The following is a 17,124-nucleotide window of genomic DNA, read 5'->3' as shown; positions in this document are numbered from 1 at the left end:
ATTGCGTTGAGATAGGCCGAGAAACAGAGAACACGATTTTAGTCTCGAATTCCATTCCTACCCGACCCGGGCAAGAAAATTTCAAAAAAAATAACAAAAATTCAAAAAATTAGAAAACATCATTCCGGCATTATTTCTATCCAAACCATGAAGAGATAGGCCAAGAAAGAGAAAAAAAAATTTTAGTCCCGAATTCCGTTCCTACCCGACCCGGGCTAGAAAATGCCAAAAAGAAAAAGCAAAAAAATTCAAAAACATCATTCTGGCATTATTTCTATCCAAACCGTGATGAGATAGGCTGAGAAAGAGAAAAAAAAAAAATTTTAAGTCCCGAATTTCGATCCTACCTAACCCGGGATAAAAAAATTCCAAAAAAAATAGCAAAAAAAAATTCAAAAACATCATTCCGGCAATATTTCAATCCAAACCGTAATGAGATAGGCCGAGAAAGAGAAAAAAAAAATTTAGTCCCGAATTCCATTCCTACCCGACCCAGGCTAGAAAATTCCAAAAAAAAAGAAAAAAAAAAAGATTCTGGCAAGGTTTAGCATGCAAAACTCCCAAGAAAGGATTGCGTCCTTTCAGATATGGAGTTCCTCTGTCTGATGACCAAAGGCTTATGACTATTGAAGAGGAAAAGACAATGAGACAAGTTCCTTATGCTTTTGCAGTGAGAAGTCTTATGTATACCATGCTATGTACTAGGCCAGATATTTGTTATTCAGTTGGCATAGTCAGCCGATATCAATCAAATCCAGGACCAAAACATTGGGAAGCTATAAAGCATATTCTCAAGTATCTAAGGAGAATGAGAGAATATATGCTAGTTTATCGATGTGAGGATTTGATACCTATTGGTTACATAGATTCTGATTTTCAGTTAAATCTTGATTTTAGAAAGTCCACTTTAGGTTGTGTGTTCACCTTGGGAGGTGGAGCCATAAGTTGGAGTAGTGTTAAGAAATCTTGTATTGTCAACTCCACCATGGAAGCTGAATATGTTGTTGCTTGTGAAGTGGCAAAGGAAGCTGTTTGGCTCAAGAAATTCCTTTCTGATCTTGGTGTTTTGAGAATGGAGCAAGTTCCTATCACATTGTTCTGTGACAATAGTGGAGCAGTTTCACACTCCAAGGATCTAAGAAATCACAAGAAAGGAAAGCATATTGAAAGAAAGTACCACATCATTCGAGACATTGTTGCTAAAGGAGATGTAGTAGTAGCAAAGATTGATAGTGCAAATAATCTAGCAGATCCATTTACCAAAACCTTGCCCCAAAGGACTTTTGAGTCACATTTGGAGGGAATGGGAGTTAGATTAGTGCACAATAGTCTTTAGGGCAAGTAGGAAATTGATAGGATATGTGCCCTTTAAATCCTATTGTATGATGCTATGTATGATATTATGTTGTGATTAATAAAGTTTTTTTACTATTATCTAAAATAATAGTAACATGAATATTTGGACACTATTATATCGTCCATGAGATGCATAGTATGTGATTTATGTGATTTAGTCACAGAAGATATAAATCACAAGTTCTTTGTAAACTCAGAATTTTAGTTCATAGTCGGTGATGAAATTGGGCATTTCATCTATGAAGACTATAACATATCAACTAAGATGATTTGTCTTGATCATGGAAGTGGAGACTTCAGAACATTTATCATCTCTTATCCAAGCTGCTTCAAAGCGAAAGGGTCTATGTGCGAATGAGTCCTTAGGATTGGTGTCCAGTAGGATTAAAGCATGGTTAGATTTAATTGCACCCAAATAAGTGACATTGGCCTTAGGAAAAGCTAACCTCCATGAGATCCTAGAAAGACCTCTATCCAGCGTTGTTTTGCAAGAATCACTACCCTATCTTCCTCTAGCCCAAGTAAATTTGTTTATGGAATAGCCTAATCAATAGCTGAAAAATCAAAGAGTAGCTCTTTTAGATAGTTAGGTGTTGATGAATTTCATTCTTTAATGCCTATGTAAGTTTCGTGATCCATACCCCCTTTAGATGACATATCAACATGTCAGTTCCTTCTTGCGAAGGTGAGGTACGAGGTACTTAACCTCCTAAGAACCAAAAAAATGACTCCATGAAAGTTTTCCATTGAAACAAGGTCTAGAATTAGGGTATAGGATGGGAACAATTTAGGAACCCTAAGCCTGCCCAATCATAGCTGGCTTTCATATATCACTACTGGATAGTGGATAAATGGTGCCTATCTAATGAACCTATGTGAACACGCTCATGCATCTAAGCCCTAGAATTCATCTACAGGTCATGTGAAACAGATATGGAAGCAAAGTAGACATGTGAAGGGCAATCAAGCATGAAGGTCAAAGGAAGGTATGAGCATATGACAACTAATCGTGTGAACATGGAAGCATATGAACATCTAAATATGTGAATATCCAAGTATGTGAAGATTTGAGCATGCAAGCATGTGAGCATGAGAACATACAAGTATGTGAACATGTGAGCATTTAGGTTTGAAGACATGTGAACAAGTGAGCATACAAACATGTGAACATGAGAGCATACAAGCATGTGAGTATACGTGCATATAAACATAGGAGCATTCAAGCGTGTGAATATAAGATCATATGAACATAAGAGCATTCAAGCATGTGAGCATGTAAGCATTTAAGCATGTGAGCCTGTAAGAATATATAAGCATGTGAACATCTAAACACGTACCTTTTACCGCCCAATCACCTTAGTATTTAGGCACAATCATCAATACGTATGAGTGCATGACCATTTAAGAGCATGAGCACATAAGTATCCAAGCACATAGGCATATAATCCAATTGTGTGCAAATGTGGACACAAACAAAGGGTTGATCATAATGAGAATTAATGATTAAGTCTTATGAAGGAGTGACACTTGGAATGGAGTCTTCATTAAGTCTTAAGTGTCTTTCCTTTAATAAACTTAACATCAATTATTAAATGTGCTCTTGTCTTTTAATATTTCTTTAATCAATTGACTTCTATTGCATTAAATATCACATTAGTTTGAATTCAAAGATCCAAGTATTTTAGAAAGGATCATGTAGATACCATATTTTGTCCACCCTCGATTTGCATGTCGGGCCCCTAAAAATTCAAAAATTTTAAATTTTCATCGTGAGACTGTGCAAACATCTAGATTGACGTGTCACAACCCGTTTGAGCATTGGAGCACTCAAAGTGCCTTTTCAAGTTAAAATGACCAAAATGCCCCCGATCAACCATAGGTTAACCAAAAGTCAAAATTGGTCAAAATCACCCAAAACTTCATTTTTCATGTTTTTATATCAAACCCGAGCTATTTGGAGATTTTTGTCAACTTTGACCAACTTTGACCTGAAGTTGACTCTTGAGGACACCGGAAACTCTAATTTTGATCCAACCGCCAAAACGGGTTGAAACCAATTCCATTGCCAAGATTATTGAATTTCCTTTCCAACGACTATGCATGAGTCGAAATCGGAGTTAAAACAGTTGAGATATCTTGAAAATCATGTTGGGCATATCAACTTTCTTCTTGAGGCCATAACTTTCAATCTGACTATTGGATTTTCAATTTTTTTAGTGTTCTGGAAACTAGACATCGTACCTTTCTAGGGACACTAAGATCAGCTCAATCAGAGTCCTACAAAGCCTTTAAATACGTGTTCAAAGTCAAACAAGAATGGGATGGGACTACTGATGTTAGCAATTAGCCCAAGCACACCCTAAAGGGCCATCAGAGTTGGCTGGCGGCCCCTAAGGGTGTGCCAGCATCTGAAAAGTCATATTTTGACTATAAATACCCCCAGACCCCCCCCCCCCCCAAAACTTTAAAATATAAAAATAAAATTAAAAAAAAAAACGAATTTTGGGCATTTAGGAGCATTTTCTGGGCAGATTCTCTCTTTCTCTCTCTCTCTCTCCCTTTCTCTCTAAATTCTCTCCAAAAACATTAAAAAAAAAAAAAAAACCTTTCATTTCTCAGCTTTTCTACAACAATCAAGAGATAGTGTTCTTGCTCCCATTCTTCCCTCCTTGGTCTTGGAACCTTGGATTTGAGGTTTAGGGGTGTAAATGTAGCTTTTTAGCTACTATCTACACCCATTTAATTTTATAGATTTTATATTGCTTTATCTTGCTTTATAACATGTTTTATAGCTTTTCCTAGTATATCTCTTGTTTTATCTTGCTTACTAGCTTGTTTTATAGCTTCCTTAACATGTCTACTTGTTTTATAACTTGTGATTAGATCTACTTGTTTATGTGCTTTTTGCTATGTTTGTGTTTAGATCTACATGTTTATGTGTCTCTTAGCATGTTTGTGCTTAGATCTACTTGTTTATGCGTCTCTTACCATGTTTGTGCTTAGATTGTATTCAAAGCTTTGTTTGGATGCTATGCCTTATGCTTGTTATAGCTTTGTTTCTCTTGTTTATGCCTTGGCTTTTAGGTAGGGTGAAGATCTAGATCTAGTGGTCTAGGCCTACATCCATACACCCAAGTTTCTCAATAAAGGGTTCAGATTACTTTCCTTTATGCATGTGTTTGCTTTCTCATGTGTTTATGCTTTAGAAGCACAGGAGACAAAAAGGGCTATAGAAGCACATGGCATAGCAACCAACATGTAGATCTAGGGTGTGTTTGGATAGAAGTTATTTTGCTGAAACTGAAAACTGAAAACTGAAAACACTGTAGCAAAATAATTTTTAATTGTGTGAATAGTGCTGTGGGACCCATTTTTAATGAAAAAATTGATAAAAAATGAAATTTGTGGGTCCGTGAACAGTGCACATGTGCACTGTTCACTGCAGAAAGTCAACATTTGCGGTTACTGTTCAATGAATAGTAACCGCAATACTCCAAAAACGCGTGAAAACCAAAAAAAAAAAAAGAACAAAAACGCAGAGTAGAAAACATGGACGTGAATAAGTTGAATACAAACACACACCTAGACACTTGAACATGGCAAGGAGCACATGAACACATAGATCTAAGTATAAGCATGGAAAAAAGCACCTAGGCACATGGATCTAAGCACAAACATAGTATTTAGGCATATCCTAGCCCAAGAAGGCTAGGACAACATCGTCAAAGCAATAAAACATGTTAGAAAGCAAGGAGACATGCTAGGAAAACCATCAAACATGCTAGGAAGCAAGATAAAGCAAAGATATACTAAGGAAAGCAATAAAACATATTATAAAGCAAGATAAAGCAAAGGGTGTAGATTGTAGCTAAAAAGCTACATCTACACCCTTAAAACCTCAATTCCACGATCCTAAGACCAAGGAGAGAAAAAAGGGTGCAAGAACACTACCTTTTGATTGTTGAGAAAAGAGAGGAATCAAGGGTTTTTAGATGTGTTTAGGAGAGAATTTATAGAGGAAAAAAGAGAATCTGCCCAGAAAAGTGCTCCAAAAATTGCAGAATTGTTTTTTTTTTTTTTTGGTCTAAGGGGGGTCTAGGAGTTAAATAGCTAAAAAAAAATGACCTTTTAGCAACCACTAGGCCTGATGTTGACATCAGCAATCCTGGCATCTTCCCCGGTTCAACTTCAGATGCATATTTGAAGGTCTTTTCGAACTCAGATTAAGCTGTTCTTGGTGTCCTTGGAACAATCTGGATGTCTAGTTTCCAGAACACTAAAGCAAATGATATTTCGATGGTCAGATCAAAAGTTATGCCTTTGGGAAGTGAGCTAATGCACTTTGCATGATTTTCAGGATATCTCAACCGTTTTAACTTCGATTTTGGCCCATGAATAGTCGTTGGAAAAGGAATTCAATAATCTTCGCAATGACACTAGTTTTAACTGTTACAATGGTCGGATCAAAATTATGGTTTTTAGTGCCCGCAAGGGTCACCTTTAGGTCAAAGTTGACGAAATATTACCAAGAAGCTCGGGTTTGATGTAAAAACATAAAAAAAAAATAATAAAAAAATAATAAAAAAAAGTTGTTTTGGATGATTTTGACCAACTTTGACTTTCGGTCAACCTAGGGTTGACTAGGGCTATTTTGGTTAATTTGACCTAAAACAGCACTTTGAGTACTCCAATGCCCAAACGGGTTGCGCCATGTCAATGTAGGTGTTTCCACAGCCCCATGGAAGAAAGTTAATATTTTTGGAATTTTCATGGTCTGGTATGCAAATCGAGAGCTGACAAAATACGATATCTACACCACCTAGAATACCCAAAGGTGAAAGATGATTTTGTCTAGGGAATACCTAAAGGAAACACCCAAACTACCTAAAGATGAAATAAAGCTTTTCTGAGGAAGACCCGAATGAACCACCTAGACTACCCAAAGTTGAATGAAAACTTTGTCTGAGGGAAATCCCAAAGGAACCACCTAGACTACCCGAAGGTGAAATAAAACTTTGTCTGAGGGAAACCCGAAGCAATCATCTAGACTACCCGAAGGTGAAAGAAGATTTTATCCAAAGGAGACCTAAAGGAAAACCCACTAAGGAAAGCTCAAGTCTGAGCTGGTTGATCTTGCTTGAGAGATGTTAGGTTCTTTTCACCCTTTTGAGATGCCTTGACAGAAGTGCTTGCAAGTCATACGAATTGACCCCAACTTGTAGCTGAATTCCACTCATAGACTTGCATTAGCTAGTCTTCAATGGTAGTGTGGGGGTTGCTAGAAGGATTTTTAGTGGTCTTATGGGAATGAGACTACTAAAAATCTGCCCTAGTATCATATTGAGAGCACCTAAAGGCTCATCCTTCTTCTAGTCCATACGGACGTCTTATGGATCACTAATCTCACCAATTGCTCTTTTAATGCCTTAACAAGATTGGCTGATACTAAAATTTGAGATAGAGAATTAGGGCCCTTGGTGGCTTCCATTAAGGAAATTGGTCAACATTATTGGAGTAGACAACTTAGGTTATGCTTCTCTTGTTTAATACTTGATAGGTCGAAGCAAGTTCCTCAATAGGAAATTCAAACGAACCAAGTTTAGCTAGAAATCTTGGCCCTGAAAGCATCCGACAAAATTGGAAATACCTAGGCCCTTCTCCAATAGAGTGATCTCATGCATCCTTTTGAATGTCCCTTCCCATGTTTAGTATAGGCATCTCATGTTGGTTGATTTAGATGTTGCATCTGCAAGGTAACCAAAGTAGGTTTATTGCAATCTTCAACTTCTTGGAATGAGTTTCTCATGGCTTGTGTATTCAAAAATGGCTCCACAAGCTTTTATCATGACCTCAGTTGAGGTAAATTCCCATCAATCTTATGGAGGCGGTCCCATGTGGGTTTGGTATAGGAATTCATGACGCTTTTGTGGTCATAGGCTCCATCCCTTTTTACACGAGAGAAGAATTGAGAAAAATTCTTCCCCAGTATTGATTTTTTTTGGTTCTTTGACCATTTAAATGGCCTCTTGAAGTTTCGTAGTGGAGATGAGCCATTTTCGCTCTACCTTCTTGAGTCTAGCACTGGCAATGCATTTCCTCTAAAGGAGATCTTGATCCTACAAAGGTCTTCAGACCAAGCCAAACTTCAACATCCTAGCTATTCTTAGAGGTTTCTTGAGAATCTTGGGAGTGAAGTCAAGGTCCCTTAAGAAGCACTACAAGCAAAGGTTGACTAGATATGGGCTTGATCTTAGGAGCCCACCATCAGGTCTTAATTTCCAAACTTGGAAGTAATGTTAGGGAAGTTCCATAGTTTTTCTCGAAACAGTATTGAAAAATAAATCCCTTTGAGATGAATAACTAAGGTCTTTTCCTAAGATAATTTCTCTCCAACTTGTGATTAACAAGATTTGACGAGGGTCTCCTTACAAGGCATGGGAAGCCAACAAAAACTACCCCGGTATAAGGATATGCCAGACCCGACTCATCTATCTTCTACCACCTTAGATTCAATGTGACCTCTTGGTTGAGACTTTGTGAGTGCTAATGTGCGTGCCCAAAGGACTAATTATGGAATTCCTTTCTTCAGTGCCAAGAATAGTTGAATCTAGACTAGAAATGAAATCATCTTGACGGTGGGAGGGTAGGTCACCTTAGGAGTTTATTTCGTTGATAGCCATTTCAGAAGAATTGACTCCAAATATTTTGACAACACCAATCTTGATGGTATGAGTCAACTGGCTTCGATTGGAAAAGACCAATCAAGGGTCTTCTTGGTAGTACTAGCCTTTTCAGTCTATCGCTTGAAGTATGACACACAAGAGAACATCTCTAGAAGCTTCCTTTTCTTTGGATCATCTTTGATTCATTCCCCTGAAGTTATGAGATTGGCAAAAACCATGGACTCAGGTCCCGATAATCACCAAGTAGACCAGAGCCTCAGACATGTTTGGAAAGGTGTTGATCATCTCATTTTCAAATTTCAGAGAATGCACCCGGGTGGCCTTTTCTCTTTTCGTTTCTGAGTACTCCTTAAGAAAGTTTCCCCATCCTTTTCTTCCAACTTCTATTAACTGGAATGTCAAGGAGCTACCACAGTGTTGAGATAATGATGGTATGGGCATTTAATAGAAATTCATGCTTCTCCCTTTTTAGATTCAAATGCCAGGTGGTAACGAGTCCGACCGAACCATCTTGAAGAGGTTGTATGTGAATTGAGACCTCGATTTGCCACAAATGAATGCAACTAGTTGGCAAAAATTGGTTCCCAGTTTTCAGTCCCCACAATTTGATTAGGGTGAGTAACTCTTAATGTCCTCAGCTTAAGAAAGATTAAATAAATCTTGGCTTGCAATTGTTCTGGAGGAACTGGTTTTCAATCCGAATACTTATCATTACTGTTAACCCAAAGAATGTTGGCTTTCAACTAAAATGGTCCATTGCTTCTATTTAGTATTCGGCTCACTCTTCATTATTGTCACATATCCTTTTGTACAAGCTCGGAGTTGCAAGGATCTTGAACTTCCCACATGTTATCTCATACCTCGAGAAAGAATGGGATAGCAAGGAGTTGGGGTTACAGTTGAAATATTTTCAAGGTGGAAACAAAAAACCAAAGTCCATGTTAGTTTCAAATCCAATTGCTTTAAGCATGACCCTATTTCATTGTGCAAGTAATAAGGAGAAGTTCCATGATTTGGACCTCTTGTTATTGAATGGGTTTCTAAAGTGATGCAAGTTTTAACACAACCTCTTTGTGGCAAGCTACTAAATAATTGCATAGGCTTTGAAAAACTTTTTAGGATGAACCATTTTTTCACAATGAAAAATTTTAAGGTACAACTCATTGTTCTTTTTAGGAAAAATTTGTCACAATTTGTATAACATGGGTTTTTGCAACCATCAAAGCAAATAACAAGCTTTTTCTTTTGATACAACATTTACAATGATCCTTGAACAATGAAACCAATTTTAATACAAAAGGCGTTTGATACAAGGAAAGCAAGGTTTGATCCCTTTGAAAATTTTGAAGAGAAACTTGGCCTCTTGCCTGTCTCTATGGAAAAACTCAGCTACACCCGATTCATTATTTGTGTAGTTAGGTGAAAGATATCAGTAAATGCATGCATGCCCTTGTAAGGTCGAGGACCCTTAAGGCTTGGATGGATACTAATGCACGAGCGGTTTTGGGACCATCTCTCCTAGGGTTTCTCATTGTTATGCAAACATGAAAAGATCATACCTTAATTTGGAAATCGTTCCCTTGCAATTGAAATGCTTATGGACATGATCCTATCATTTTCAAAAAATTGACTTGAACCCTTGATCGGGTTTTTGTTATGTTGAGTTTCTATAGTGATGCTGAGTTAATACAAAGCCTTGGCAAGTCACTGGAACATTTACATCATGCTTGAAAATACATAATGAACCTCTCTTTACATTTCATCAAAAGAATGCTTTTACAAAACTTGGTTTTTTACAATGCCCCAAAATTCAGACATATTACAATGATCCAAAAACTAGGCTTTTTACAATGCCCTAAGGCGGGTACAAAAAATTTCCACATTACAAAATGCAGAGGTTTCATTCTTGATAGCTCGGCTTTCTTCAAAAAGATCTTGAACTTTTGGCAATATCCTCCTTGGTGTGGAGTCAGGGGCGGCTTGATGCATTTGGGGGCCTAAGGCGAAAATTGATCATCTTATTTAGATGCAAAATTACTACTAATTAACATGAACTACATAGAATTTTTTTTTTTTTTTTTGAATTTTTAAGACAAAAAAAATTTGACAAAATTTTTCATACTTGTTGATGTGGTAGATTGATAGTGGTAAGTAAAACAGTGGTGTTAGTGGTAGATTTAGATGAAAACTAGTAAAAGTTTGCTAATTAAACTCTTATTATTATTATTATTTTTTTTTTAGAAGTGCAACATTCACAATATTTTTTACAACAAATCCTAGATTTTAAACTGCTTTTTGTTTTTTATTTGAAAATATCACTATAATTATTTTTTTGTCATCAACAATAGGCTGTAATAACTTGCTACTTAGCATTAGTTGTAAAAGTGTTGTGAAAAATATTGTGGACGACGTTGCATTTTTCTCTATTTTTTTTATTTGTTTTTCATCTAATAAAAAAAATTATTTTATTTATTGATTATAAATAATTCTATTGGTTAAAATTTAGGGGCCTTTTTTTTACTTGGGGCCTTAGGCGGTTGCATTTTTTGCTCCACCATAGAGCCGGCCCTGTGCGGAGTTTTGGCTACTTGCCACCAATTTTATCCTTACACGTTTAAATGACGGAGTCATTAATGTATGCATGCATGCATATACCCTTAAAGGGTTAGAAACCCTTAGGGTTAGGGAATGATCTAATGTGCAAGCAACTTAGTTGCTTTTCCCTAGGGGTTGGACACAAATGTTGTGCAAGTGGAGTGGAAAGAACTTAGAGTAGGGCATAACTTTCCAATGCAAGCGATAATGCATAACTTGGAAAAAGCAAGTGATAATGCATAACTTGGAAAAAGCAAATGGACACTTTCCCCTTGACTCATTTTGAAAAAAATCCTAACAAGGATATCCTACCCTAGGCTTGGATGTTCACTCAACTTGGCTCTTCCTAGTCCTCACGGGAATTTGACTTACTCTAGGCCAACTATATGAGACACGACTTAACAAGGTGAGTTGGTCCTATTCTTAGGGGGGACCTTGATCATCTAATCCTTCCCTTCATAGAAGTTGTGGTATAGAGCGGATCAAGGGGGGAATTTTCAGCTACTTCTGTCCACTTATGGACCCCCAAAAGTGCCTACAAGTCAATGCCCAATAACTACCTAAGGTATGCGCATCATATCGTAATCTTAAAGCGCTGAGCCTGGGTTCGACTCAAAATGAGGGGCGATGTCATGCATTTTGAAATGAAAGGGGAAAGACTTTCCAAACGAGCACAACAGATATATGAATAGATAAAGGTGTAGCAGAAATCAAATCTTACTACCCTAGGTTCTCACATGTGAAGGAAAGCTGTAACGCATGCTTACAAAAGCAGGAAAGCTTCATACATACGAAAATACCTCAAAGCCGGTTTTGAAAACCATTTTAAATTTTTTTTGAAAAACATCTTTGATTTTGAAAATAGTTTACTAGCTAAAGTAAAAAAAAATTAAAAAATTAAAAAAATTAAAAAATTAAAAAATTAAAAAAATTAAAAAAGAAAAGCCCTTAAGTCTAATGCCAATGTCCAAAGATTAAGATTTCATCAAAAACTCTAAAGGCTAAACTCTCTAAGTATTCCTAGTGGAGTTGCCAATCTGTCAATGCCTCGTGACGGTCGAACATTTATCACGACGATGCGAGTGATTGGATTGAGTTGATTTTAACCTATTATTACCAAAAGTAAGTGAAATTGCCACCAATCATTGATTCTTAAGTTTGGAAGTTTGGTTACGTGTGGGGAAGGTGTTAGGTAACCCACAATGCCTGTCTAGAGAAAGTCCTTTATTTTGGTAAAATCTTAATTTTCAAAAATTGGCAGTTAAAAACAAGCTATTGGCGTTATCTTTCAGAGCTTTAAAAGATTAGTGCTTTGAGGTTTGATTTTGGAAAGGGGTGTGGCCTTTATTGATGCTTTGCTAGCACATTTGGAATTGTTACCAAATTTCCACAATGAAAATCCAGCAGCATTTCACTTTATTTTCGTGGCGGAAATCCAGCATCATTTCACCTTAGGTGTGTCATAGCACACAAAACACTATCCTCACCATGTTTTCGCTATGAGAATATGGCAAAAGGATGCCCCATTTTCATGGCAAAAATCCGGTAGAGTTTCACATTTGGTGTGCCACGGCGCACTAGCAGGGTTTTGTGCTTGTGTGGACGGCATGCATCAACATGTTCATACTAAGGTGAGCTGAAGCATAGCAAGGCATCAAACATGTTATTGCGTGTCGCATACACAGGGAAACCAATGTCACTAGTTGACATGGATTGAGACAATCACACTATGATGATCATGGACACAATCTAGCATGAATACATACCTATAGCATTCACCTTGAGTGTATACCCACACTTAATGGTCAAGAGCACCCATGATCACAAGAGGGTTGTGTAGACACCGCATTTTGTACCCTTTACGACTTGATCCCCCATTCACCAATAACGTTACAATTCTAAAACCCAAGATTGGTTTAGGGCCCAATCAGATGAAAATTGACTTGAGAAAAGTGTCTAGGGAAAATATAAGTTATTTTTGGAACAAATAAACTATTTTTGGAAAAGAAAGGCCACAGAAACCCTAGGGCGTGCATGCGTATACATGTGCATGCATACGCATGCTCAAGCTCTGCGTATGTATACTTCATCACATACATGTGCATGCGTACGCATGCTAGGGTTCCAGAAACTATGTAAGGAATGTTTTTTGCATTTAAACTTGGTTTGGAACGAATTCCACATTGTTTGGGAGCCACCTCAAACCCTTATTTTTCGACTATATAGAGCCATAAAAGGTACTTTTTCAAGCAGGACGGATTCCATTGGTAAAACACATAAGATTCACTAGAAAATAGTGAATCAAAGAGCGAGTTTTTCACAAAACATCCTCAAGTCAATTTTATTTGATTGGAACCTCTTTTTGTCTTGATCATTGAGTTTTGAAGTTTACTAACTTCTTTTGAATTGGTTGTGACTAGATTGATTGAGGGAAACAATCAAAATCAAGCTTTAAATGGTTCTAGTGTAAAAGTAAAGTTTCTAACTTTGGCTCTTCGCTTTTTCTTTGATTTTATTTGTTTATTTATGTTTTCTATGAGTTTATGTGTTCATAATATGTTTGTTTAGTCTAAGTTTACTTTATGTTTCTATTTAGAGCATGTTCGACAAAAGATTCCTTGTTTCTATTATGCAGTTTCTGGATTAGGGTTCTTGGGCGTGTATGTATGCTCATGCTACTTATATACGTACGCATACTACTTGTAGTATGCGTATGTATACAGATGTGCTGCATACACATGCGCTATGTATGCGCATGCATTCTCTTGCCCAGAAAACCTAATTCACTTTTTGTTTGTTTTTTCCTTTGTCTACTTTCATGTTTTACCTTCTATTGAACCTGTTTTGTCTGTCCTTGGGTCTTGTCTCTTTGTTTTGTTTTGTCTACTTTATTTTATTCCTTTTTATGCTTATTAGGGTTTTAGCTTGTTTTAATACTATGAACAAGCATATGAATGTGATCATGTATTGATGTATAGGTGCTATGATGCAGTGAGGTAAGTTATGTATTATCTCGTGAACATGCACTTGTTTGATGAATAAGATATAAGTGATGAATATGATATAAGTGATGAACATGTTATGCTTGGTTTAATCCCATGCTTTGATGTTTAGATGTTATAACATGTTTATCATGATCTGCCTTGTGATGTTTCTGCCCTTGGAGATATGTGTTTATATGCCATAATAGATGAATGCTAGGTTTAGGGATGATTATGTCATGTTGATAGCTTTAGATTCATGCTAGAGTGTGTGTGAGTTCAAATAACATGTTAAATATGTCTTTAACAAAATTAAGACTTGGAACACAATGAGTGGAAGCCGACCCACGGGCTGGGTGAGATTGGGTGCATAACTCCTTCGCATCCCCATACCTAAGATTAGTCCTTCCATGAATGGGAGCAATATTTATGGTTCCTAGACCTAAACTAGGTGGCAACTCCATTTACACCCTCTGCCATGGTCCATCCAGGCCAAGGCGTACTTCCCACTAAGGAGAGGATGAACCACATCGCATGTACTTGCACCTATAAGTTGCTTTCCTAACCATGTGAGTCCATAATACAAAGTGCATGACCATCTTTAAACAAACAGACATAAAATACACACACACACACACACACACACATATATGTATATATATACATATCATGCACAATGCAAGCACACATAGCAGGAAAGTAAAATAGACATCACCAACATTCTAGGGGTATGGCCTAATAAAGTACAGGGAAAGTAAATCAGACATCACCATACCTAAGGAACGTGACCCAAGTAAGCAACAAGACATCGCATACATCCAAAGGATATGGCCCAACAAAAAATGTAAATCAGACATTGCCATACCCTAAGAATGTGGCCTAAGCAAGGTACAAGGAAAGAAAGCCCTAATCTAGATACATGGTTCTAAAGAAAAGGCCGAGAGAGAGAGAGAGAGAGAGAGAGAGAGAGAGAAAAGACCAAACTGGGAGACTAAGCCTCCTAATCTACTGAACATTGCCCTTGCATTTTGCTCTTTTTATCTTTCATTTTGGAAGTTGCGCCCTCACTCCAAGCATGTACATGAAACAACAAAGAAAATACAAACCAACAGACAAGCAAAAGAGATAGCAAAGAGTCAAAGAAGGCACACAAAAGGTCAAACAAGGAAAAAAAAACACACACAAAGGGGAAAACAAGCATATTATCAAACAAACAAGCAAAAGAAGGTGTCCTAGAAGGACAAATGTAGGTTTGGATTGGTGTCTATAGTTCCATGAGAAACCCTAACATGAAAAGCTAAGCAAATGAGAGAAAGGCAAGCAACAAGCTAGCCAACTTCACTAAAATGTACTCTCACGCAAGATTGTATCCAAACAAGCCACAAAAGGGGAATGGATACAACCAAACAAACATGAAGGCCCCAAAGACAAACAAGCATAAACCCACAAAGGGAGAGCAAACAAGAATATGGCAAAGGCCTAGGTCTAAGCAGACAAGCATGGATCCAAACATAAACACATGTTGAGAAAGCAAGTAGACATGCTAGGAAAGCAATAAAACATGCTAAGAAGCAAGATAAAGCAATAAACATGCTAGGAAATCAAAAGAAAGCAAAAGACAACTAGGAAAAATAAATGTGTGTAGATTGTAGCTAAAAAGCTACATCTACACTTCTAAACCTTAAATCCAAGGTACCAAGACAAAGCAGACAAGATAAGAGCAAGAACACTACCTCTTGATTGACAGGAGAAATGAGAAATCAAAGATTTTTTGTGTGTTTTGGAGAGAGAGAGAGAGAGAGAGAGAGAGAGAGCCTAGAAAATGCTCCAAAATGCCTTTTTTTTTCTTGAAATCTAGGGGGTCTGGGGGTATTATAGATTCTTGGCACTGTTCTCGAGGCTCAGCAGCCCTTGAAGGAGCACCAGGCCTGTATGCTAACATCAGCAGTTTTGTCTTTTTCTGGTTCTAACTTGATTCATATTTAAAGCCTTTCCCGAACTTGGATTGAGTTTCTCTTGATGTCCATGAAAAAGTATGGATGTCTAGTTTCTAGAACACTAAACAAATTGAATATCCAATGGTCAAATCAAAAGATATGGCCTTGGGAAGCGAGTTGACGTGCCTAAAAAGATTTTCAAGATATCTCAACCGTTTTAACTTTGATTTCAACCCATGAATAGTCGTTGGATAGAGAATTCAATGCTCTTAAAAATGACATTGGTTCCAACCCATTTCGACATTCGGATCAAAATTTAGTTTTCTGGTCACTCTCGAGAGTTAACCTCAAGTCAAAGTTGACAAAATTCTCTGGTAAGTTCGAGCTTGATGTAAAAACATGAAAAATGTTGTTTTGGGGTGGTTTTGACCAATTTTGACCTTCGGCCAACCTTGGGTTGACCAGGAGTAGTTTGATAATTTTAACAAAAAATGGCACTTTGAGTACTCTGATACCCAAACGGGTTGTACCATGTCAATCTAGAAGTTCCCACGGTCCCCTGGTGAAAAGTTAATATTTTTGGAATTTTTAAGGTCTGGCACGCAAATCAAGGGCGAACAAAATATGGTATTATAGACACCGCATTTTGAACCCCTTACGACTTGGGCCCCCATTCCCCAATGATGCAGAATTCTAAGACTCAGGGTTGGTTTAGGGCCCAATCAAATGTTAAATTGACATGAGAAATGTCAAAATGAAAAATATAACTTTTAATGAGCAAATAAATCTTTTTGGAAAAATAAGGCCAAGGAAACCCTTGCTATGCACACACAGGAATCAGCCTACACACACAGCTTTCTACATTTGTAGGCAGACCTGATCTTGCACACGTATAACAAATTCTAGAAATCTAAACAAGGCAAGTTTTTAGCATTAATGTTGAGGTTCAGAATGAATCCCACATCATCTGGGAGTCATTCCAAACCCCCTTTTTCACATTATAAGTAGACTTATATGGTATATTTTCAAAACACACAAAAATCCCACGGGAAAACACTAAGATTCACTAGAAATAGTGAATCAAAGAGGGAGTTTTTCACAAAACATCCTCAGGTCAATTTTCTTTTGATTAGGGCCTTTTCTGGCCTTGATCTTTAAGATTAAGATTACTAATCACTCTTTTATTGAATTGTGAATAGATTTGATTAGGGGAACAGTCAAAAATAAAGCTTGGAGAGCTTTTGTTTGAGGTATTAGTTTTAAACTTTTCTTTTTCTTTTCCTTCTTTTTTGCTCTTTAATCTTTCTATTTGCCTTAGTTTCTTGTTATAATACGCTTTAATATGTTTATCTAGTTTAGGTTTAGATAGTTGTATATTTTAAAAGCATAGATTTCTCGTTTTGAAGTTTTATTGCATATGTTGTGTTTTTAGGGTTTTCTAGGCAGAAACCCTGCATATGCATAATCTTGCCTGCGCACACAAGATTGATTATACGTATGCAAGGTTGTTCATGCGTGCACATGAACTTGCCCAGAAACCCTAAATTTATTTATCTGTTTTTGTTTCTGTCT

At 37.1% G+C, this 17,124-nt stretch overlaps 1 protein-coding gene across 1 annotated transcript; it reads left to right on the top strand.

Annotated features, from left to right (window-relative positions):
• The first annotated feature begins 619 nt into the window (after positions 1-619).
• On the top strand, positions 620-1,336 carry LOC115950046 (secreted RxLR effector protein 161-like). Its single transcript, XM_031067298.1, has one exon. The coding sequence runs from the start codon at positions 620-622 to the stop codon at positions 1,334-1,336; it is 717 nt and encodes a 238-aa protein (XP_030923158.1).
• The last annotated feature ends 15,788 nt before the right edge of the window (positions 1,337-17,124 follow it).

The sequence above is a fragment of the Quercus lobata genome, chromosome 6 (assembly GCF_001633185.2).
Source record: "Quercus lobata isolate SW786 chromosome 6, ValleyOak3.0 Primary Assembly, whole genome shotgun sequence".
NCBI lineage: Eukaryota > Viridiplantae > Streptophyta > Magnoliopsida > Fagales > Fagaceae > Quercus > Quercus lobata.
The sequence above is the reverse complement of the archived record's forward strand: the minus strand, read 5'-3'. Positions and strand labels throughout refer to the sequence as shown.